Consider the following 26713-nt stretch of genomic DNA (forward strand, 5'->3'; position numbering starts at 1 on the left):
CAAATTGCTATCTGATATCATAAAAAGTTTAAGCCAACTTGACCATAGCAAATAATTATCTCCAAGTTTAAACACACACACACACACACACACACACACACAACACCACAACACAACACAACACACCAACACACACAACACACAATGCGTACATGCGTACATACATAGGCTACATACATACATACATACAACATACATACATACATACATACATACATACATTACATACATTACATACATAACATACATACATACTACATACATACATACATCATACATACATACATACATACATACATACATATACATACATACATACATACATACATACATACATACATACATACATACATACATACATACATACATACATACATACATACATACAATATGGATTTGTGAATATTGTACTTACACAAATATAGATACACATTAATAATTCTTGTTTAGAATGATTCACGTGTATGGACAGAGCAAAGAAGGAGTCGTGTTTTATTCAGGTATAATGATTACCATCACATCTGTTTGGTTTTGTTTCTTAGTTTTGTAATGTGGAGGGAGTGATGCAATGAATTCAAAACTGCATGAGTGCGTTGCTTCCCATGCCGTTGTCTGATTGGTCGTCAAGTCCGCGGCTATACCCACTCTCCCGGTCATGAATAAATTAAGGAACGTCGAGCCTATCGGCGCGCTCCAGTGTCTCCTCCTACAACGCGCGCCAAAGTTGGCCACTTATACTACTTTCAACCAGCAAGCAGACGTTAAAACTAGCGGATAACGTATATCAAGGTAAAGAATTAAATAAACTTTGCCCATTTACACATTTGAGTTCAAGGTGCATCCCCTCCCTTTACACTGCACAAAACCCTTTACTAAAGGGGTCTTCTTTTACCTCACCAACTCACCAACCAGGTGACGAACATCACCACTTTTGCTGTTGGAGGGGTTTAACTATTTAGGAGTTTCTCTGACTGGGACTACGATTTTATTGTCTGCTTTTTATCCTTTTGAGAGGAGACATTTCGTCACATCCTGTCGGCTTAGACCTACATTTTCTTGTCTGGACTTTGCACGAGTAAGAATTTGGTACCAGTGCCCACTCGGTGTTGCTTCAGTAGCTAGAATGGCTACTTTACCAGGAACAGTGCCTCGAATGATGCGCCCTGCGCCAGGCCAGAACTACCCCCGCACGGGATTCCCTCTGGAAGGTACGGCAGCTTTTTAACTTGGAAAACATTTCTCGAGAGTTGCAACAAAAAATAACTCGTCATCAGAGGGAGGTTATATATTACGCAATTGTGTTTTTGATTTGTTGTAGCTCATCTTTGTTAAATATTAGACAATTGTGTTTTATATTGTCTATTAATTTAGGTCTAGGCTACTATACAGGGGAAATGAAATTGTTGTGTTACAGAATAGACAGCCTAACATTGCTAGACAGGCCTAGATGTTGATTGTAGAAGTATAGGCCTACTTTAAATTGATTATTTCTAGTGTTTGTTATGTTTACCTCACTGACAATACGGATGATCAAAATGTTACTTCATAGAATTTTGAATGCGTAATAGGCCTATCCTCCTGATTGATTAGTGATATTTTTATGCAATTTAAAACGTACTAAACCAATGGTGACATGGTTGCTAAGATAACTTCATGAGTCAAATTATAAACTATGCGAGGCAATACAAAAAAAAAGATCTAAGCAAATGCGCGGAAAAATACCAATTTGTATTTGCAGGTAGGCCTATTTATGGGAATCGGTCCCAATCACAGCCTGTTCGTGCTCAAGAGCTTTTAACGAAAATGTACAATACCAAAAGCTCCATGATTTGTTGAAGTATCCTGTTGCTGCAGATGGAAACAAAATACACAGCAAAGAGATAGCTCAAAGGATCACATCAATATTTGTACAGCATGACTAGGAATAATCAAGGTGGAAAGTTCCACACTCTTCAGTGCCTCTTGAATACGAAATGAGATCCTCAAGTGCTCTATGGCACTAATGATACGTCCTGCCAGCCAGGCTGACTGGGAATGAGTGTGGGCAGGGTTATCTACTAAGAATGGATGGGCTGTGGGATATGTTTGGAATGTGTCTATCTTATAGTTTAATATAATAAACCTTTGCTACTACCAGTTCTCACAGTCTAATGTCAGAATTAGACGTTCATCCATTCGACACATCCATACAATTATTATTACTGTATTATTATCACGGTTGTGATGACGATAATGATAATTAATATTATTATGATGATTATTATAGGCGCATGATAATGGGATTTGGGCCGAAAATTGATAGTCAAGAACTACAGGCCTAGGCCTACTCATTTTGTATTGAATTATTGTCTATGTGAAATAACGCTCAAGATATTAATTAATTTAAAGTTGGCCTATATAGTACCAAACAAATTTCACATCAACATATTTAATTATTTATCCTTAACCTAATTTCACATTGCCCTCTTTGTCATTGCATTGTTGTCTAACTTGATCTCTTGCGCATTAAACTTTAACAATTACAATATCATCAGGACAATATACAGGACCTGAATATGTTTATTGTGGAACAGTATCAACCCCCCTGGGCCAAGGTCGGGTGAACCAGCTCGGTGGAGTGTTCATCAACGGGAGGCCGCTGCCAAATCATATCAGACACAAGATAGTAGAGATGGCCCACCATGGCATCCGACCCTGCGTAATCTCGCGACAGCTACGAGTTTCCCATGGTTGTGTCTCCAAAATCCTCTGTCGGTACCAGGAGACCGGTTCGATTCGTCCCGGGGCAATAGGAGGCAGCAAGCCTAGGGTGAGTGGAGGACTATAGTTTCTACGTTATTTCACAATCGACTTCAGCTAGCCGACACCTTGACCTGCAATCCGTGTAAGACTATCAATTCTTCTTCTTCTTCGTCAGTTATCATGTCACGTGCATTTTACACACCTGCATGCCTGCATGATGCAACCATTTCCACATGCAAACATTACGAGTTATAGCCTATAAGTTATGACTGTTGCATGGAGTGAAATACATTCAGTTTTGTGTGTGATTGATTTGTGAGGTAGCCTATGAAGACAGGAACCATACATCTCGAAACTAGGCCTTCAATCAGTAAATTGAGTAGCCTATGCTATAGGTTCATGGCTAGAAGGTATCCAGTTTTTGTCGAATTAAACGTCAGATTTGGCTTTTCGTAGCAGGTTCAGAAAATGTACGCAGCAGGTTAGGATAATTGACGTAGCAGGTTAGGATAATTGGAGGTAAGGTTAGGAAATGGGTTAGGGTTAGCTAAAATGCACAAAATAAATCTACTTTTGACGTTAATTTAACAAAATAACTGGGCTATAGGCCTTGAAATGTTGTAGGAAGGCATGCGTCTTATTTTCAAACTCCCCATCAGGGAAACACGTAGGCTATGTGTATTTGTATCCATATACATTACAATATCATGTTCTTCGTGTGAATTAAAAGTTGTTTCGACTCTCTGTGTCTGGTCGTTGCACATGATAAAACCCACAGCAGGTATCAACTCCGGATGTGGAGAAGCGGATTGAGGAGTACAAGCGAGAAAACCCCGGGATGTTCAGTTGGGAGATCCGGGACAAGCTGCTGAAGGACGGGGTGTGCGACAGAAGCACTGTTCCTTCAGGTGAGGCTTCTGGTAAGCAACTTTTCCTTCTTATGGTGATTACTGTAAGGGGATGAGACATGAACCCCTCTACAGTCTGGTATTTGATGTGCAGTTTTTATGTATTGTACTTCTATTTTTGTAACTTTATTATTTTTCACATTGTCTTGACATGAGCTGATGAGCATATACATATGAGGAAATATACCATTCATTTACTATACAAAATACCGTAGGACTTTTTTGTTGTAATCCAAGGCCTATTTGGTTTTCTCTCAGTGAGCTCCATCAGCCGAGTTCTGAGGGCCCGATTCGGCAAGAAAGATGATGACGACGATAGTGATAAGAAGGATGAAGACGGGGAAAAGAAAACAAAGCATAGCATCGATGGCATTCTCGGTGATAAAGGTAGGCCAGCAAAGAAAAACATGGTTTACTTTGCTATAAATTGTGACTAAATCGTGTCATTCTTATTTGTCTTATTAAACAATAAAATGTTAGGCGTACTTTTATCCTATACACACACCACGATAATGCTGTATTAGGCCCATGCTAATTCCAATAGCAACATCATCAACATCATCATCATCAACAACCATTATTTTTATTATTATCGTTATCGCTATTGTTGTTATTATTACATTTTAGTAGGCCTACACCCTATTCCTATTAGGCCTATATAATTAATAATTATTTTATTTATTATTATTTGGAGGTGAAGCTACAGTCGTTTTTTTAATCATCTTAGAATTTTCAAATAGGTCAACAATTGATTTAAATGTATTTTTCTATGGTCTATATCTCTTGGGAAATCCTTATATTTTTATGGTAAACCGGAAAATCCTCTCGCAGATTGGCTCATTCATTCCTGCTTTGAAATCCCAGTCAGTCTTTACTCAATTACTCAATTATTTATGTGAGCCCTGACGGAAGGTAGCCTATTTAGCTCCAGAAAATGTATTTGTTTTACAAATTCCTCTCCCGCTCTTTTAACGTTCTTCCTAAACGACAGCTGACAGTTGACCGGTTTGACGATCAATGTCGGTTTAGAGACACTACATCACTTGTTAGTTAAACTGAAACGAGGAGGGCATCTTCTCTGCAGCCATATCCCCGTAATACTCACGGCAATTATGTTAACGCTTGCACACATTAACTAGTTGGTAACAAACGTTTTTGAAACAAATGATTACCATTTAAAAATAACAACGCTTATTGTGAATATTACAATTTTTAACATTATAGCTAATCGGAATAAACGACATTATTTATTTAGCTAGTATTTTAAGATAACTCAAATTCATATTTTTGTATAGCCTAAGTCTATATGAAAAATGTAATTCAGTTAGTTAGTTCGTGTTATTGTGCCACTTGTCAGTGCGCTCTATGTCATTGAATATAGAGGGAGAGAGAAAATCATAGTGCTTATACAAACCTGTCCTGAAAGAGACAAAGGTCGCCATTTAAGAAGATCAAACATCATTGAATAGGGTTTAGATAAGAGTTCACAAAAAGCTTTTCCCCATAAAAAAACACAGCCAAACTTATTCGAACTTGAAGATGAACTTCAGTCGCAAAACCTCTCTCCAATGACGCTTTTCTAAAGTGAAGATTCCGAGGTAGGTCTACAAAGGCAAATCTTAGAAAGCAGGGCAGCAAAAAGGGGAATTGTCCGGTCCATTCTCATTCAAAAACCCGCAACCAGAGAAAGAAAATATTTTGGACAAAGGGCAAGGGTACATATAAAGGGAAATGAATTATTCAGTATACCCCGCTGGTAGATAGTTTTGTAATATTACGGAATAATCGGTTGGAGGAGAATAGCCAACGCATTTCATGGTGCAAAACGGTGCTTTCTTTTTTTAAATGGTTTGTGTCCATTTATCCATTTAGAGGTCGGATCATTGTGTTTCTCAGCTGCATGGTGTAATGTTGGCGTTTCAGTTTGTAAACAGATAGCCTTTGGCTATAAACACTTCAGGCAAAATTACCCATTGGTAGAGCCAGTAACATTTCGGCTTCTGATTTCAAAGGGATTTTATCTTGTTCCATTCCAAGGTGAACTTGTTGCCGAATGTTTAACTGCATTTTTTCCTAATTGCTTTGCTATTTTTTCTGATGATGATTGTTCTTATTCGATGCTCAACACACGAATTATGACCATGTTTACATCGAAGATTTGGTCGGCTCATGCCCTGCATTATGAAATGTTAATTTACTTGCAACAATGTCACATCAGAATGTTGGATACCTCACGTAGGCCTACGAATGACAGCGTCAGATCTGCCTTCGTGAACTCAGAACATACCAAATGTGCTTTTTAATTCTTAAAAAGATTCGTATTTGTCCTTATACAGTTTACCATCCGGATGGCATTTAATAACGTTGAGACTTATTAGCGTAAGTAATGGAAACGTGTCTGTTGAATAGGTGGCTGTGTTGGAGTGGGGTGTAATAGCTTGCAGGCATGGTAAGAAATGTATTTATCCCCAATCAGCCCCTCACTCTCTGAGTTGGAAGCACAAACGTTATGTTGAAGGGTTTTAACGCAGATTAAATTGAGCCTTTTATTTCTTTTCACTTTCATCTCTGAGCGGAGCTCACAGTGGCTCGCCCTGGTGACACATTGACGAGATTTGTGGTTTACTTCAGAGCTCTCTAGATGTATTAAATGTGTTGATTTATTTGTCTATTTATTCATAGGCTATATGTGAGTGTTGCATCACAGATTTATCTTCTGTGTAATCCGAAATGATAAAACAAGTAGGCTATTTTCAATGTATAATTTCAAGCAAGTTGCAATAGGCTATTATTTATTTATATTTAACCTTTATTTAACTAGGAACGTCAGTTATGAACAAATTCTTATTTACAATGATGCCTACCCCGGCCAAACCCTAACCCGGACGACGGTGGGCAATTTGTGCGCCGCCCTATGGGACATCCCATTCACGGCTGGTTGTGATACAGCCTGGAATCGAACCAGGGTCTGTAGTGACGCCTCTAGCACTGAGATTTGGTGCCTTACACCGCTGCCACTTGGCGTAGTTTAATGGATATAGATCACCATGATGTGTGGAGATGATATATAAGATTATATACAAGAGTTTACAGAAAGCTGTACCTCCACTGTCTTGGTATCCCTACACACGTGTTTATAAAAGGAACGCAGCCTTAGCCTATGTCATTTTGATAAGAATATTCATCCATATACGCTTTCCACCTGCCATCCTCAATAACGTGATAGTGATAGTGAGATGCTGCGATGACCCTGACAAGTTGAATTAGGCGACCAACGGGGTAAAGGGGTTAGACAAAACGCCACACGTGCATGTTCTCAATCCTGGAGAAGGTATATTGTTTGTGCATGAATGATCAGAACGCCAGGGAAAGAATGAATCCGCCCATTTTAAAGGGACAATCTATAATAACTAAACCAACAAACTGTCCTCTGTAGCCTGGAGGAATTGGCGAGGTGGAGGCAAGGGACACTTCAGCAAATCTTCGGATTACCTGTGGTTCTCAATCTAATCAAACAGAGGTCAGACGGGCTTTCTGGGCGTTGGGAAGGGATCACGAGAGAGAGCATTGGAGAGCCACTGTGGTGTCAGGCAATCCGAGGCTCCAGGCTCACTTTCTCTGTGTGCATATTCAATTAAATGATCATGGGTATCGATTAAGAACAAGGATGTTTTATGCAAAGGGTTAGTAAAGAATAACGTCATCTATGAGAACTGAGAAGTTGCAAACTTTATTAAACGACAGAAACGGGCAAAACAATTTTAAATGTATAAAGACCAAAAATAAAGAAAGCTTTGAAATGAGTGTGTTCGACGCATGCACGCACACGCACAAACACACACGCGCACGCACACACATATCTCCTGAAATATAATGTAGCTATATTTCGGGGTCTAAAGCCGTGCTGAATGAGAAGGACAGGGGAATGAAGTAAGAGACAACTTCAAACAAATCCATCTGGAATAGTGTGTGAGAGAGATTTAATGAAAGTATGGGGAAGTTATTTAGCTATTAATAAAAAAATCCTCAGGCATTGAGAGTAACTCTATCTGCACTTTCTTGCAGCTATTTGGTTGGGTTGAAATTGAGGGAGACCCAAATGTTGGGCAGAGATAACACACCCATCATAGCCCAGATCCTGCGCTGTGCTTCACTGCATTAAACTCGGATTAACCTCCCCGCAGCCCGCTTTCGCCACATTTCACTGGAATTTACATTGGTAGATTTCTTACACACAGAGGGCAAAAGCTGAAAACCCTCGCAACAGCTAATTATATAATCGATTACGATATTATTGACAATAATAATAGAATAGAATAATATAAATAATACGAATAGCCTAATAATAGCCCAATAATAATATTATTATATATTAATAATAATAATATGTTCTGGTTCAAAACAATATATTAGTTGTAATTAAGAAATCACATTTAACTATTTAAAAACGTTTGTAAACATTTTAAATCAATTATAGCCTACTAAAGACAATAGGCTACCAATTTCTGTCAAATAATGTAAATTAGAGTCTACTGTAAGCATGCATGGTTATTTTATGGAAACGGACAGTCAAAATCACGATAAAGACCATGGTGTAATCCTGGAACCAATCAAATTACCCAAGCCGGTCATAATTAGATTTCAAATAGGTTTGTTAGGAAAGCTTTGTCTTGATTTTGATAGGACACTGAATTTTGAGACTCAAAACGCATAAATCAGTCACTGACATAGGCTAAAGACTCCACGCTCTCCAAAACTAACACAATCATTGGTAATTTATGCTAAATCGTTTGTACCGAAGCCGATTTCTTCGACAGTGAACAATATTTAGCAGGGGTCATGGTTTACAAGCTTTTATACAATTAACAGTATGGACCCCTTTAATCGTTACCCGCCACTGTGATAAAGGAACAATATTTTCACACCTCGAGTTGGTATCTGAACACACGGTGATTTATAGCCTATGTCACGGGGCTGATTTCTAAATAACACGTCAACCGATGGTAATGACACGTTAAACGGATACAGAAAACATTTGAACGATTAGGTCTCGATTCGTTCTCTCCTCGGGAGGAGCGTTAACGCGCAATTATACCCACTGTTTTGGGTGACCTGTGAATTTGAGGGGGACCCCGAATTTGTCGTGTACAGGATTTTCGTTCTCCGCAGTCTTGTTAAAAATATAATAATAATAATAATAGAGAGCAAGCCAAGGAAATATAGAAAGTAGATGAGGACAACTCGATCCTTATGCTTATCAGAAACATTATTGTTGCGGCACAAACACAATGGTGGTTCATCGTATTACAAACTGACAGACAGTGTTTAAAAGCCTTTTGGCTGGTCTGGTCTTTTAATTAAAGCAATGTTTGCCACGTGGGACAAGTCCTATCATGTGCACACTACTTAGGAGAATGGTTTTCCATCTCTTGTGGGATTCTCCAAAATGGACAATCTTCCCTCTACAGCTATTTAAGGGACTTTGAGAAGTGTAGAAGACGACATGGGAATTTCTACCTCATTTATAAAGACGAGTTCAGAATCCTTTCCTGCTTAATAACTTAAAAGGATTTCATTTCCCGGCTCATTTACTGTACATTGTTATTGGATGCGATATAGCATTCCAAGGTTAACATTTCATGCTTGAAAAATATAAAAATATTGGCCTATACTGTGATTCATAAGTCTTTCAAAACTAAATTACGATACATCATCACTTTAGGATCTTTTAATCCGTGCATGTTTTCGTCGTCCTCGTTGTTGTTTATGATGTTGTTGTTGATGATGATGATCTTTTTAATCTAGACTAGACTACTCACTTCACATTTCCTTAATGTGGTCGATACTTTTGCAGCCGTTTTGTTTGAACCACGGTATTTAGTGTACATGGGGGGTTACAGAACAGATTTTCTGACAAAAATCATATGGCACAAATTATGAAGAATTGCCCTCAAGGCCCCGGTTATAGCAATAGTGTGCAGGGTGTTCCTGTCATTTCCGCCTGTGTTTTACTTAACCTATTTTCACTAGAACTTGTGTTGACCCTATCGCACGTTTCTTTTAATGAGAATATCATAGTATAGTTTTTCAATAATGATATAGTTATATGGTCTGTCTTGACACTTTGGTTATGTGTGCCTCTTATGTGCGTCCACACACATACTTCAGAGATATATCATGCTCGAAAAACAGCTATCCAGAGATATATGATGTTCTTGCATTATGGTGATGGGTGGTCCAGACACTTGAGTCAAGTTCTATTTTGGTGGAATGCTTTGTCAATACCCTTGTTCCAACGTAATTATGTCATAATTAAAATAGAAATGGTTGTTTTTATCAAAATGTTATTTTGGTGCATATTGCCTTTCCTGTGTTGCTTCAGTTACTTGCAACAGGTGGGCTGCATGCAATTATGTATATAAGGCATCATTGGCTGGATGCAGGTACACAGGCCTGGACTGAAAGTCCTGGACAAAAGGAACACCTTTGTGAGAATCCTGTTCATTGACTACAGCTTAGCATTCAACACCATAGTGCCCTCCAATAAGGACCCTGGGATTAAACACTTCCTTCTGCAACTGGATTCTGGACTTCCTGATGGGCCGCCCCCAGGTGGTGAGAGTAGGCTACAACACATCCACCACGATGACCCTCAACACGGGGCCCTCAGGGGTGCATGCTTAGTCCCCTCCTATACTTCCTGTTCACCCACGATTGCGTGGCCGCGCACTACTCCAACATCAACGACGGTGGTAGGTTTGATCACCAATAACGATGAGACACTTACAGGGAGGAGGTCAGAAACCTAGAAGTGTGGTACCAGAACAACAACCTCTCTCTCAACGTCAGCAAGACAAAACGCTGATTGTGGACTACAGGAAACAGAGGGCCAAGCACTCCCCCATTCACTTCGACAGGGCTGTAGTGGAGCGGGTTGAGAGCTTCAAGTTCCTCAGTGTCCACCGTTAAGGAACTATCATGGTCCACACACACAAACACAGTCATGAACTGGGCACGACAGTGACTCTTCCCCCCCAGTGGGTGTTGCATTTATACTTTTCATCAGTATATAATGCCAAATTTTCCCAAACGAGTTAGTAGTTTAAAGCTATTGCATGACATATTTCAGTAAAAAAAAAAAAGTTTAACTTGAGCATGGCTGGTATAGACACCTCTGTGCCCTGCAATTTGCAAGAGGTTGAATGTATCTCACCAGAGAGAGCATCTGAGCGAGCGAAACAGTACCCTTCTGTCTCTGTATGTGTAGGCCATCTATCTAATGTTGTCTGGTCCAAAAGAGTATGACATTGTTGCCGCCAGTAGCATTGAATGCAAGGGAAGCCAGCGAACATTTGGACTCCCTTAATAAAAAATAAAATAACAGCCAATCAGCTTTGAACTAAACTGAGTGAGCTGGTCCTGGCGCACCAAAAAAAAGTGTCAAGGGATGCCAGTTTGAATTTGGCGTCACTCCTATCAAATCGCATTGAGAGCGTTGGTCAGAAACAACTTGAATTGTTGCATCTTGTTGTGTAGTTATCCTCCGGTGACTAGAGCTAGATAAAATTGGCCCTTTCCTATATTAGCAATGGGTGGGGATAGGGATTTGGACTTGTGGTTTTACTTAGTTCTCTGTACTGGCCAATGATTATAATGGTGATTCTGATCCAACCATTAATTCATACATTGTTCCCCTGGCCTGAGAGGATGGAAATTAAATATGTAGCTAGTAGGAGGCTAATGTTAACTAGCTAACGTTGCCCATGAAAGGAAGTTAGGCTAGCGAGCAATCATTTTAGCCAGGTAGCCTTGGACAACAAAACAAGTATGTACTTCATGACAGAGTGATAGACCATTTTGTCAACATGAAAGAGAGGAGGAGGTCATTGGCCCTTCTCTACAAGTAGGGTGAGTCAACATGTTTTTCTATGTGCACGAACGCGCACGCACACCCACACGCACACACACAGATATCAGAACCATGGACAGCCACATCATATTTAGTTTATGTTGATTGGACAAAATCGTTTTTGGTATCTTTTAGACTAAGCATAGGTGATTTGATGATGTTGAAGTTGAAATGGTGCTGGAATAGTGGAGGCAGCTCCTGTTTTCTTTGCGACTTGCGGTAACTCTCTGTGGTTCTAAATCAATAGTTGTTTACTGGTCTGAAAATGTCAGACTCATTAACTTGCTTGACAATGCTGTAGGTCATGTAACTGTTTGCTACATGCAATATGCTTTGTGGAATTCACCAGACAGAGGTTGCTACAGTTTTGTGATGAAACAAAGGTGTGGTTGAAACAAAGGTGTGGTTTATTCTGCCACTGTGTCTTCTTAATGTCTCGGCCTTAGGTCTATATAACACGGTCACAAGGCATATGAATTAGCAGGTTATAGAGCAAACAACACAATTATCACAACACATAGGTTGTAATATGGCTTTATTTTCGGGCTTCCCAGTGATTCTACCCATGCAACGCTACTGCCTACAAATCCAGCTCATTGCAGTTCCCCCTGTAATTCATCTTGGTATCCCATAGAGAGGGCCACATGTAGGCTTACCCAAGGTAGGTGATCTTAATGCTTTCAGACAACTTTTCCAAAACTTGTCTCAAATAATGCTGCATGATGGCGCCACTGCAAGAAAGCACCGTTTTCAGTCAAAAATATAGACTAAACGAATAATGATAATACAATTATGATGGTAATGACACAATGTAGGATACTGTTATTACTATTCACCTATTATTGAACAAAAACTAAATAACGAGATTCTCATCAACATAATCCAGCGATTCTTACATTGCAATGCACCTGGGGCATTTATATTGTAGGCCTATTCATTGAGAAAGGTTGACACAAATATGAAGGTGTCGGCCTACCATATCTTTTTCACCAAAAATAATATAATTCGGCATATATAATAGTATTTGGTCTTTAGATTTGTTTATTTTTCTCTTGCTGCTAATGTTGAGCATGGCTATGCATAAATTTACAGCATGCCTATAATGCTTTTAAAATTATATGATTCTTATTTTCTTATTTTCTTCTTCTTCTTATTATTAATAAAGGTATCCATTATTAATTAGCAATAAGATTGATGGATGTTGCCTTCTGTGGCATTCTACGAAACACTCCATTATGTGGAGACTGAGACTACTAAGGATGACAGTGGTAAGCTAGGGATCAAGAGTTTGACTCGGAAATTATAACTTGACCAGCTTTTCCTTTTCTAATACTAACTCGTTTAACTTGTCAGATCTAATTAGAGCGTTTAAATGCTCAAGTGCATCGGTGGGAAATGTGCATCGGTGGGAAACAGTAGGCGGTTGGTCAGGGCCAGCCAATGCGGCTTTCAAGTCTTTTTGGGGAGACCTAGAAAGGGATGATTATGAGAGCGCTTCGAATTGGACTGCTCGATGGATAATATTTTTTTCTTCAAAAGTTTCTACTACTGCGTCAATTATAGCCATCAAGCGGGCTAAACAGGGCAGTCCACACATGGACTTTGGCGGTGCTTTCTAATTAGGTATGAAATTAATTACAATAGACATCTATTAAAGTCTTTAAAGTTTGCAAAAATTAACACAGTTTAAAAGGTGTAACAGTGGATTAATGGCTTACAGCCAATATGACATTGTATTGCATCCCCATGATTTGTGCTCCCTGTCTAATGGGTGTCCTGGACATCTTATAACCCCCCAAATATTTATTAACATCTTAATAGGCTTTTTCGATAGTGTTTTTGATAGAGTGTTTACAAAATTGTTATTTCAAAACTCAAGTGTAGGCTATAATTTGCTGACTGATCAGGCATCCCCATGAGACTAATATATTATCTGAGTTTGTCTGTGTTTGTCTTTTGAATATAGTTTTGGGTTTTCCATTGCATAATAGATTTTGGAGCTTGAATCATCCTCTCTCTGGTTTAGAAGAAGTGGAAATTCAATTGTCTCCGTTCCCTTTTTGAAAGCATTTTTCTTCTAATTGAATACCTTTTTTCTTGTATTGGGACTAAACCCCTTCTGATGTCTGACAGCCTAGTCTCTCCATTGTCAGCCGAATGGCCACTAGAAAAGGAGGAGAGAAAGAAGAGGGAGGAGAAAAGAACCTTCTGTTATTTTCTGTCTTGAGACTCGCTGTATAGGCTATTCAGGCAAGTTGATGAACTCCTCCAAAAAGTTTATTAAGGGGCTGAAAACAATAAGAACTGAAGCCTTTAGGCACCCAGGCAGACAGTTTATAAACTAGCTACTATTGTGTCTCAAAGGCAGATGCATGAACACTTTTGAATGGGGCCTTCAAACTGACACGATCCGGCTGGACAGCAGCAGTTTAAAAGGAAAGGGTTCTTCTGCTGCAGCTCAGATCTCGCCTTTCCTGCATTAACATACACTGCAGAAGAGAGGGAGGGAGAGAAGGATCTGGGCAGGCACTGACTGTCATGGCCAGGGGGATTTTCTCCCTGCACACTTAGATATACTACACATAATAGCCAGACAGTTGAATATTCTTCAAATTCATTCAACTTAATGACAAATTGACAATAGTCCTCTTCCATGAAAAAACAACAGTGCATTTTCCCATTCCTCAGTCAATTCTGTAAGGAAATTGTAACATCGACTACTGGTAGTGGTAAGAATCTAATAGTAAACTAAATGTAATTTTTTACACCCATTCTTATTTTCTTATTTCCACTGTAGACAAAGAGATCAGCTAGCAGTTTTATCTCAGATAGATGCAGTGGTAAATTATGTGCTGTGGTTAGCTGTGTTTTAATGTAATAGAATTATTTAAAACTATTTTTTTCAGTTTTTGCTCTGTTGGAAAGCAATCTTTAGTTCATATTCTGTCTGGAACACTGTTAATGTTCTTAACAAGGAGATAACAGATTACTGAGATTACTGTTAATGTTCTTAACAAGGAGATAAGAGAGATTAATGAGATTACTGTTAATGTTCCTTAACAAGGAGATAACAGATTACTGAGATTACTGTTAGTGTTCTTAACAAGGAGATAACAGATTACTAGAGATTACTGTTAATGTTCTTAACAAGGAGATAACAGATTACTGAGATTACTGTTAGTGTTCTTAACAAGGAGATAACAGATTACTGAGATTACTGTTAGTGTTCTTAACAAGGAGATAACAGATTACTGAGATTACTGTTAATGTTCTTAACAAGGAGATAACAGATTACTGAGATTACTGTTAGTGTCTTAACAAGGAGATAACAGATTACTGAGATTACTGTTAATGTCTTAACAAGGAGATAACAGATTACTGAGATTACTGTTAGTTGTCTATTAACAGGAGATAACAATTACTGAGATTACTGTTAGTGTTCTTAACAAGGAGATAACAGATTACTGAGATTACTGTTTATTGTCTTAACAAGGAGATAACAGATACTGAGATACTGTTAGATGTTCTTAACAAGGAGATAACAGATTTAACTCGAGATTACTGTTAATGTGCTTAACAAGGAGATAACAGATTACTGAGATTACTGTTAATGTTCTTAACAAGGAGATAACAGATTCCTGAGATTACTGTTAATGTTCTTAACAAGGAGATAACAGATTACTGAGTGGCTTTTTCTTTTTCTTTGAATAACCTGATGCATTGATTTACTGCGGGATTTTGAGAAATATCACAATAATGTTGTTGTATACATCAAAACACATTAGTCCCCTTCCTTTTATTTGATAAAGGTGTGTCACTTTCTATCCCTCTCTCTCTCTCTCTCTTACTACCTCTAGGTTTTTAACGTTTTTTTACACATCTTTATTTATCAAGTTCAAAAAGTTCAAATATACATTATAGAACACCATGTGAACAATCCTTGACATCATGACCTCTCTTTCACTGTCTTTCTCTGTCCAGCCCTTCTCTTTAGCCAAGTCAGTTGCTGGATCTCTGCTTCCCATAATCAGAGGGAGTCCTGTGATTTGTGACCCCTGGAGCATCCAGCTCGTAGAACGCAGGGCCCCAAACAGTCCCGGCCTGATCTGGCAGGTGTCAACATTAGCAACACAATCGCACCCCAGTCCAGTGCCCCTTACCCTAGCCCTAGCGCCACATTGAACGCAAACTATGTGAGGCCCAGTGAAAAGAAACATATAAATGGAGTGGGCAGGGGAGGATAGAAGAGGGGGAGGACAAGGGAGAGATTACACTCTCAGACAGCTATTAGCAGGGATAAGGCTTTTCTAAACAAACAAAAAACGAGACGATCAATACTGTGTTAGTTTACCAAGTGGAGTCATGATGGGCTCTGGAGTATTTCTCTCTTCTTCTGTTGTTTTTCTCAACTTCTCAAACGTCTGTGGTTTGGTTCGTATTGGCAATCCAATTTAGTCTGGAGTCCTTGGAGACCTATTTATTTTTGTGGCCAGTGATTTGTTAATGGTTGGTTTGCTCCAGCCCGTGGCTAGTTCATTCATAGATTTAGAGCTGTAATGAATTCTGCTTGGAGGGTATTAACGTTGATAGTGGACAATCACTGGGCTGTCCAGAGGAAAGCAACATTCAGTGATGACAGGACCACTGGCCCTTGGGGACCACAGCCCTTCTCTCTCATTAGACAAAGACAGAGGTGTCACTTTAAACACACTAGAGGGATTGGAAAGGGAATGAGTAGACATTTGGACTGTTGCTGCTCTTGAGTGGGTATCTGTCTTGACAAGAAAAGCAATGTTTTTTAAAGCCCATTTATTTCTCACTCACTGCTGATTCTAGGCCAAGCCACCAGAAGAGACAAGGGTTCTCCTCAGTGGTGGAGATTAGTTGGAAAGGTTTCAGTAGTAGGAGACCTGTAGTATTTGTTTTTGGAGGAGACAACAATCTCATTTAATTGTTTGGTTTGATATATCCCCTTGACACCCTCTTCCAGGGCTCTTGAAAAAGAAAATAGGGGGCCTTTTGTTTGATCTTTTTGGTGTGTGTAGCATGTACTGAATCAGGGGTACAACTGAGTAGGTATCCCCCTTTCCGTTTCCCTACTCCACAACTCTCATGAGGAGGAGCAAGTAGTTGTGGTGTTTGTTGGGTGCCGCTCATTGTTCCTGCGGTAATGATAAAGCAACACAAACATCCCCTGAACAATATCTCTTTGGAAGCTGCCAATAACACAGCCATGGCTAAGCCTTTACCATTTGCAGCAATAAACAAGCACACATCAACCCACCCAATGACCTCCTGAAACAATGGGGTTTGTTGTCATGAAATACCCATCATTAGTGTTGGCTAGCAATAAACTGGTCTTAGTCGTTCAGGATATTGAGATCACAAACTAGTGGGGAGTATCCCCTGGTGTGGCCTAGTACCACTGTCCTATCCAGCAGACAAGGTCAGGGTCAGAGGGAGGAATAAGGGACAGACAAGTTTCATTATTTGATCAAAATTGAACCAGGTCTTTTTATGAAATTATTTCAAATAATGTTTTTGATTTGAAAAAATGATACTGTACTTGAATTGTTCTTGCTCTTAAACCACATAATATTTGCTCAATGCTAATGGATAGTGACATACAAGTAGACCACATACATTTTGTTATATGAATGGCCCGTGAATCTGTAAACGGTCATTATTATTTTCGCTCTCTGTTTTTATAGCATGTCTATGCAGGCCTTACAGATCATGAGCCAAACCAGCATGCAATGGCATCTTTGATTTCTGCCTTAAAGCTTCCATCAGATAAAAGACTGTTCTATTTTGTATTTATGATCCCATTAGACAGAACACCTGTCTCTGTAACGTTCCTATTGGTTCCTGCCCTACTAGCAGTGCTCTGTCACCAGTGTTTTATATGAGAGCATGCATTACAGGACTGCACCCGTAAAACCAGCAGCTGTCACTTTATCCACTCAAAGCCCCCCGTATATCTACTTTGCTTCAAATATGAGCTAGATTTGATGAATACCTAGAAATCTCTTCATATAATACAACTTCTCAGTATTTACGGTGTCTATCAAGTTTTGCTATTGTTTGCTTGTGATTCACAGTCATGTAATTTGACTCAAGATTCATTGCTAGTCCAAACATATTTTGTCTCACTCAGTTGAACATATTGGAATCGGTTGTTATTTTTCACTTCCAATTGTCCAGTCTTGTTTTGTTTGGATTTGGTTTCTACTGTGTAGACTATATTTAGATGGTTTGTGCTGCTGAGTAAAATATGCAGTGATGACCAGCACATGAATCCCATGCATTTAATCATAACAAAATATGAAGGCAGAGAGTATAGTAACTGGAACCATTGACACAAATAGATCTTTCCTGGGTGATTAAGCCATTGTTATTTTGACAAACAGTAGAATTGAGAGTGGCTAGAGAAATGATTAATGCATATGACATATGAATGAATACAGTACAGCAGGCTATCTGGCTTCCTTTGTTGTTTCCTCAGTGCATTTTATAATGGGTATACTGTTCAGTTCCTCAGAATTTATTTTAAAACGTTTCTTCCGATTTGCCTTGGCTGTCAGAATCGTCAGTGTTTGACAGCTGGCACAGATCAGGACATTGTGTTGCATTACGCCAATGTGTGGCATTAGAAAACACAACAAGCATTTCTGGCTAATTTTATTACAAAACAGGAATAGCCCCCATAATGTGCAACAGTAATTACGTTTAGAGCAGTGTGCCCAGCTCTCTTAGTGATGAATGAGAGACATTGACCATGGTCTGCTAGTTTAAAAATCGCCATTAGCCTATGCTACTTAGGTCCAGAACATTTCCCATTTTATGCTCCTAATCTGCCTTGCAACTGCAATCTTCATTTGTTTTAATTGGGCTTGAGGACGTTTTTTTTAAATGCACAAAGACAATAAACATGTTCCCGTAAGTGTTGCAAATCAGAATTGTGTTTTTTTCCACACAGTTAAATTGTTATGGAGAGAGTTGAAACGGTGGGGTGGAGCTGCCATTCTAGCCTGCAAAATAACTTCAAATGGTGCCTGGTCCTCCATTTTCAACTAATGGGCTTATTTCTGCATCCTCTGTCAATCTCTCCTTGGGGAATATGTACTCTCATTTCAAAAAGCTTTGCTTTTCCGTTACATTGTAAAGCCACACTATGGAGCACAGATTTCAAATGTTAATATCAAGCACTGTGACGACTTACTGATGTCCCCCTCCAACCCTCTAAACAGGAAATATTATTCCTGGATCCTCAGGAACTATTTGGAAATACGCTAGTGTTTGTTCAGTTAGAATTTACTGAATCTCATTCAAGTTTATGAAGCAAAATGAAAGAGTGAATTATCGGTTTCACTTCTTTAATTCTTGCTTATATGATCTTGAGATAGTCTGTCTTTCACAATCAATTGTTTGTTTGTTGATTTATTTATTTGTTTACAGTGTTTGTGCACGTAGGTTATTACCTCAGTAATTCAGTGTCAGACTCATACCCAGCATCATGATCCATTACGTTTCCTATTTAGGCCTTATGGTTGCTGTGTCCCATGTGTGTAGTAATAGAGGCATCATTAGTATAGGGGTTAACCTCCTGGGACCATTAGGTGGTTATTGTCAGATTTATGGTGTGTTGTGTAGTGGTATGTCCCTTAAACAAGACTGCCAACATGTTTTAAAATGGTGGACGCTGTTGGCAATTCTACACAATTGCTGTGTTTATGGATTATGGATATTATGTTTGGGGATTTTGTACTTTTATATTCCCTTGACTGTGATAAAAAAGACTTCACTTCACAGACACCATCACTACTCTTCCAGCTGTCCCTTGCACCATAAAAACTTGCACAATGACAAATGTTTACGGTCTGACATTGTCCAGAAAATTAGGAAGCATTCCGGGGGCATGAAAATTGTCTGCTGTGCATTCCTATTCTGTGTAAAGTAATCTCTCCTTGGCTTTGTTGAGAAAATGAGTTGTTCGTCCCAGATGCCTCCACTCATAGCCCTGAGTTACTGTTTGATTTCCTGGGTAGGTTCAGGAGCCTTTGTTGGAGGACGGGGGCTCTAGTTCCAGTGCCAGTTAGCAGGGACCATTTCATTACTTTTGCTGTGACCTCAATTAGCATGGATCCCAGGGAATGACTTCCCATTGGACACCAGAGTACCTGGTGTGAAGCTGGGCTCAGTAGCAGAGAGCGACACCGCTTTAAGGAGAGAGTGCATTTTACTCCTGGTATCATAGCCACATAAAGTTTTTAGTTGTTACTTAGTTCCAAGTTAAAGTTCTATTATGTCTAACAGACTTGTTTGTGAAAACTTTCCAAAATATCCATCAGAATTGTAATATAAGTTTTTGCATTGAAAAACTACAACTACAACAACTTTTGTTTGTTAATTTTGTCTTTGTGCAAATAACAACAATGTAACAAAAGGGAAATCTTAAGATTTGATAAAAGTATGAATATACTAGTCTACCCGCTTTCTGAGAAACACCATTTTCTCCCACACAATAAGAAGGCCTTTCTGAAAAGGACTACGATCATATTGTTAGTAATATCCCACGTCCAACTGGTAGAATGTATGTATAAAAAAGAAGAATCCACCCTTCATGCCCTTCACGGTTTCACACTCAGGCAGAGAGAGCAGAGCAGAGGCCTGGGGAGTCAATATGTCAGCGTTTATGGATGCCCCGCAGAGCTGCACAGGGCTGTCAGGCCTCTATTCATGCTCTAATGGCCCCCTGAGGAGTTTGTCTCTCTGGGCTGAAAGGGCCGGGAGGCCCAGTGGACGCCCTGTTGTTGAAGGTGAGCGTGTGCTCTCATGGACGCGCTGCGCCTTCATCCATATGACAAGAGCCATAAAAGAGCATAGCTTTTCGCTGCTTCTCCCTCTCTTCTCTCCTTTCTCCACTCCTCGTTATTTTTTGCCCGACCCCCAAAAAAGAAAATGGGGCTAATTGTTTGTTGTGAGAACCAAAGATTACAGAGCCTCATGTCTTTCTTCCTCCCCTTGCCTTTTTCTCCTGTTTTGCAGGCACTCTCTCCTTTCTAAGGAATGTGATTCTATCCCAGAGCAGAGAAAAGACAAGTATCGGAATTGTCCTTTGGAATGTAGATCGGAGGGAAAATAGACACATTTTTGACAGTGGCAATGAGACACAAGAAAACACTTGAAGGTCGCATTTTTGGTTGGATGTGAGGCTCAGCTTTAGTCCTAAATGAATGAGGAGGTGGTTATAGTGAGTAGCTATGGGTCTCTAGATCATAGTACTCTTGTGGTATGAGATGTACAGTGATGCGAAGGATCTTTTCCCACTTACTTTTGAGTCTCTCGGGAGACACCTGCCCTTTGTCCTAAACCACCTGTTAAGCAGTGGACAGAACTGATTGTACGGTTTGAGAGAAGAGGGGAAGATCAATGTGATGTAATTTAAGTATATGTATACAGTCAGAGCTTGGTTGAGCGTCCATTGTTGACTCTCAACCACACTCATAATCTAAATTGTGCAAAAGTGTAACTGTACTTTTTTCATTTAGAGTAGTTACTTTTGTTTATTGCAAGCTGATAACAGTAGCCATACTAGTGGCTGTTGATCATCAACTCTAGATTCAATTTGTGACAAATGCCAAGCCAGGCTCTGAAAAGGTCACTGGTACCTGGGGAGATGATGATCATTCAAGTTGATTTCAACATATTAACATTAGGTAGGTACATCCTTGCCATATTCTCATGTTGGAGCTGTTTTCTGGTTGGCGACTGAGGTAACTAACAGAGAAGATTCTTTATGAATTATTCTGCTAAATTAACCATTGAGTTTTTTATTTTGGTCTCTGGCTCATTGTCTTGCTGAGTGGGTAGTTCCTCTTGGTGCTTGTTTTCATGGAGTACTATAAGGTTTGTTTTCATATAGTACTCTATGAAAACAAACCTTATAGTACTATAAGGTTTATTTTCATGGAGTACTATAAGGTTTCTTTTCATGGAGTACTGTAAGGTTTGTTTTCATGGAGTACTATAAGGTTTATTTTCATGGAGTACTATAAGGTTTATTTTCATGGAGTACTGTAAGGTTTGTTTTCATGGAGTACTGTAAGGTTTGTTTTCATGGAGTACTGTAAGGTTTGTTTTCATGGAGTACTATAAGGTTTGTTTTCCATGGAGTACTATAAGGTTGTTTTCATGGAGTACTATAAGGTTTGTTTTTTCATGGAGTACTATAAGGTTTGTTTTCATGGAGTACTATAAGGTTTGTTTTCATGGAGTACTATAAGGTTTGTTTTCATGGAGTACTATAAGGTTTGTTTTCATGGAGTACTATAAGGTTTGTTTTCATGGAGTACTATAAGGTTTGTTTTCATGGAGTACTATAAGGTTTGTTTTCTGGAGTACTATAAGGTTTCTATGTTAAATCCATCCTCCAGTAGGACAACTGAATCATCTCCTATGGCTCTCCTACTTGGCAACACTGAGGGACACACAGGGTGGTGCATTGAGGAGAAATACTGCCCCATTCTCTGAAAATTGAAATGGAGAAGTTGTCAGCTATTTGATGTTGCTGCATGATCCCCCACCCCTGAAAACATCCCTCCTCTCCAGTATGTGGGTTGAATCCCATGCAGTCTTGGTGACAGGAGAGATGTTTATATTCAGGCCTGGAGCAGGAGACAGCCGAGAGACAGATGGATGTCAGAGATAGCAGATCCCATCTCAGACATTTGCTACTTATCACAGGGCCTGTTTGCATAAGTAGGCCTTTTTATTTCCCCTCCCGACTGACAAATAGTATAATTGCAACATCAACTACGACAAAAGGCATGCATAAAATAACAAGCAAACATAAGTAGAGAGAAAAGGTGGGATGTTATTTTCGTCCTGTGAGAATGAATGAAAAAAAGACTACCAGTAAACAAAATGTGCTGTCAGTCACAGTCAACTGGTGTGACTGGCTGCTCTGAGGCTGGTCCTGTGAATGCCTGCAGAACACTGAGCGTGAGGCCTGATTGTAATTAGCTGGAACTAATATGCTTTTCAAAATTAGCCATTATGAGCTAATGCTGCACTGCCAAAGCCCTGTCTGTTTTTGTCCCTCTGTCTTGGGTAGTTTGGAAAGGTATAGCTGTTATTGAGGCCATTGGTTCTGGTATCAGAAACACCCTGCATGGGGCAGGGAGGAGGATACACACCATAGTGTTGACCTAATACTGACTCAGAGGCAATCTGAGAGACGAAGAATGATGCTTCCACCCATGTGTCATCATGGAGGCTTCTTAATCACCTGTTATCATGAAATACCTCACAGGTTTAACATGCATAGTACAAGTATCAATTTCTGACCTATGTTTTCAATATTTTCCTAAATATTCACTGACACAATGTTGATGTGATTATATTGGTTCAAATTTGACCATATTAGACTCTTGGCATTGAGGAATGTTGTGTTGCCATGTTGAAGCGTTACTATTAGCCTCCTGTGTTGTAGTGTTGCGGGTGTCAGTTATAGCTGTGGGTATTGGAGAGGAGCTTAGATTCCGTTTTTTGTGATCATTTTCTAGACTGTCATTGTATGTTTTCTCTGTCCCTTCAGTGCTAATAGACATTGCTTGTATGGCTTGTCGTTTATTATAGCATAATGTTCTTGTGGAGCATTGGAGCCAGCTGTCTTTATTGACTGTACAGCCTTGGACAGCAATCCATCTAAGGTCCATCTAAGCCATATTACCTCAGCCTCTCTCCCAGGGGGAAAAGAGAGAGTAGGGGCTCCTCAGAAGGAGGATGGGAGAAAGAGAAGAACAGAGTCCATAGGGTTAGCGGGCTGTCCGGGAGGGGTTTGGAGAGGTTTGCATGATGAGTATTCCATCTGCCTGCAGTCTGAGCTCTGAGCAGACCGTGGGGTCAGCAGTGAGGAGCATCAGGAGAGAGGGAGGACCGTCTTTAAACCTCACACTAAACTCACCGCTAAACTATTAACCAACTGCTCAGCTTCTCAGAGACAAGACCACTTTTGTTGTTGTGTTCTGACCTGAGTTGACATTCTGTCTGACTATGGATATTGTTAGAAATAGTAGTACTTTGTGAAAAAGCTGTGATTTTGAGAGAGGTAACAGAGAGCTTAAACAATCTCTTTGGGAAACATATGGCGCCATCATAAGTAAAGAGATTCAATTAAATTATGTCAGTAAAACAACTGGCTCTTCCGGTATAATATGTTTACTTGTTTCCCTTTTTACTTGAAACAAAAAAAAAAAATCTGATTTAGAAGACTCGTCAATACCTGGTTAATTTCTGTTTAAACAAAGCTGTATTTTTAAATCATTATTGAGCAGGCCCTCTGAGGGCCCTGAAGGATGATACACGGCTGTCTAATCATACCCACTGCATGGTATACATAATTAGGCCCTAATTGCTATGATAACTGATGAGGCAAGGCACGAGTGCTTTATCAATATCCCCAGAACCTTCCAATGGAATACAGCTGAGGCATTATACCCAAGTCTAATCAGGATGTACCTTATTGTTTTAAAGCAGCAAGAGTGTTAGAGAATTGACCTCAACGCCACAGGGATTGAGTTTATTCCAAGGTAGTAGGCTAATCATCCACCGTTTTGTCCTGTATCAACATTGACAGATTTTAAACCAAGGAGACATGTGTTATTCAAATTCAAAAGCTTTGTTGTCTGGGAAACAGATAGTAAGTGTTTATTCTTCCATAATTTAGGCCGAGAGGCACTGCATCTATAATATCAACACCATTAAATAAAAATATTTGGTGCAGAGCCCGGGAGCGTTACCGATAGATCACGGGCTCTGCACCAAATAGTTGGGGGAAAGCGTTTCTCCACAAACTCTTTTGTTCTATAGACTATCTCTCGTTTTTTGTTTTACCCTTCTCTCCTTCTGGACTGTAAATGTATGATGCAATCCAGTCACAAGACCGGGGTTCAGTCCCGTGTCTACCCTTCCTACTGCTCTCCTGCTTGCCTGTCTCCCCCTTTGTTTCCAGCTGTTTGAATAAAGTATAACATGTTAGACATATTTAAATGAAACGATGTGGATACTGTGTAATCACCCAGTGTCATTATATTTCGACTTGTTTGTTTATGTAGATAGTCTTATGTTGTCTGCTGAAGGGTTTTACCTGAGAATAGGGTGGCCAGTAAATATGTTAACCAGACAGCATGCAACTCTGTGTTGCACCAACAATGAGAGGAACAATACAGTGCATTTAACTGAAATTCTGTTTCTGTCACAACCCATTTTGGTACATGTGGGGGCCCAGTGTTGTTGATTAATCTTGAATCCCGTTCAGAAAATGTGGTCTGGATAGAGATAAGGTTTGCTTCTCACATCCCTGTTTCCCAAACTCACTACTAATAAGGCTGTTGACCTTCACCGAGAGCTTGCTGCTTGCTGCCTTTAGTTCATGCACACAAACAGACGTGTTGGCTGCGTGTGCCACGACACATGTCACTATAACCAGGGCTGAATGACAGGTGGCAGTACATACTCATTAGTCTTGTTTGTCATGCAGTTTGTTTGTAAATCCTTTGCAAATGCTAACATTGGCGTATAGGGGGAGGATTCTGTTTTGAAATGTTTTAAGTACTGGCGAGCCTATATCCACTTACGCAACTTTTCATCCGATCACATAGATAAACAAAGGAAGAGAAATATGAGCAAAATAGAATAACTCAGTAGAATTCTGTGGTGTCTGTTTGGTTTAAACCGTTGAGCAGCCCTCTGCTCTGCCCGCATGCCCCCCGTAGGACACAGAGGTGACTTTGAAAAGTGATCTATAGACCGTGTGTGCCGGTCTCAAGTGTTGTCACGGCGAGTTAGAGGCAAATCGCTATGCGCATCCTCATGAAAACCAACAAAGGGATATGCCATATATGTACATATTCAACATTGTATGTTCAGGCTGTTCTCTGCAAAAGTGGGAGCCAGTGTTGGAGAATCAATCTTTATTAAAAAAGGTTAGACGAAAAATTGATTTAATGAATGCGGCCTCATGTCCTGCGGCCGCATGTAATCCGCAGAGAATCGTTGAGCGTGAGCTCAGGGCGACAAAAGACGTTCTCAGAAGACTCATCGAGTGGCCTGTAATGATAGTCTCCATATAATCCCATAATTCCTTGTTTAATTAAACTCCAGAGCCGGCCTTGACCCAGCCAGATTTGGTTGCTCTTTTATTCTCACAGTTGTTATTTGAAGGCTATTTGGCTTCAGTTTGTCTATGTGGTAGCTGAAAAATTCGAGAGGGCTTTGTTGAACTGAGCTTAGTTGTGCCCATAGCCAATACAGGTGATTCACCTGGGCTAACTTTCAGAAGATCATTATGGTTGTCATTATAGTTGGGGAGAAAGCGTTTCTCCACAAACTCTTTTGTTCTATAGACTATCTCTCGTTTTTTGTTCTTTACCCTTCTCTCCTTCTGGACTGTAAATGTATGATGCATCCAGCTAGGCCTAGAGCAACACTGGCTTGTCAATGTCTCAATGAGCACATTTGTGAAATATGCATTTTATAACAGGAAATGAAAAGGGCCATGTAGTTTGAATAGACATGCAGAGGAGGTGAAAATGATGCAATTTCCTAAATTCAGTTCTAATGGTAATGTGCTGTGGTAATACGTATTCGCTGTCAGAAACATTCCTCTTGGCCAGGATTGGATGGCTTTGTGCAGTATCTATATTCCTCAAGCAAAAATGCAGCAGCTTAGTTGAATGCATAAAAGTACTGTAAGATATATTGTAATTCATTTATTGACAGCAGTATCATAGAAAGACAGAATATGGGACTGAATGGTTCTGGTGTGATATTGTTGTAGTGTTCTGTATATTCTGGCTGTACAGTTTTTTTTAGCAGCAGTGTGCCCTGGGCCATTGTGAGAGAATAGTGTGGTGAGGAACAGCAAGGTGGCCTGGGTAGATTAACCCTTCCATCCAGCGCCCCCTCCCCTCCTGCCCCCAACCGCCTGCGGCCCTCTGCCTCCAGCCTCTGGCGCCTCTCTCCCCCGCTCTCTCTCTCTCGCAGGCAGGTTTGGGTATCAAGGCTCTTATATACTGTATAAACATCCACAGATGAAGATAATATTTGCTCTGTTGTGCTCGGAGAGAGGGAAAGCTGTCATTTGAAGCTT

General features: G+C 39.8%; 1 protein-coding gene across 3 annotated transcripts in view; it reads left to right on the forward strand.

Moving 5' to 3' along the window:
- Positions 1-709: 709 nt before the first annotated feature.
- LOC112068742 (paired box protein Pax-7) overlaps positions 710-26713 on the forward strand; it is a gene marked incomplete at its 3' end in the record, with an annotated part of 62366 nt that continues 36362 nt past the window's right edge. For 2 of the 3 annotated variants that reach the window (XM_024135941.2, XM_024135942.2), the window contains 4 exon segments: positions 710-1208; positions 2574-2809; positions 3521-3650; positions 3909-4037. In XM_024135941.2, the coding sequence (XP_023991709.1) occupies positions 1124-1208; positions 2574-2809; positions 3521-3650; positions 3909-4037 (580 nt within the window). 3 annotated transcript variants of the gene reach the window in all.

Source organism: Salvelinus sp. IW2-2015, unplaced genomic scaffold (genome assembly GCF_002910315.2).
Source record: "Salvelinus sp. IW2-2015 unplaced genomic scaffold, ASM291031v2 Un_scaffold667, whole genome shotgun sequence".
In the NCBI taxonomy this organism is placed as follows: domain Eukaryota; kingdom Metazoa; phylum Chordata; class Actinopteri; order Salmoniformes; family Salmonidae; genus Salvelinus; species Salvelinus sp. IW2-2015.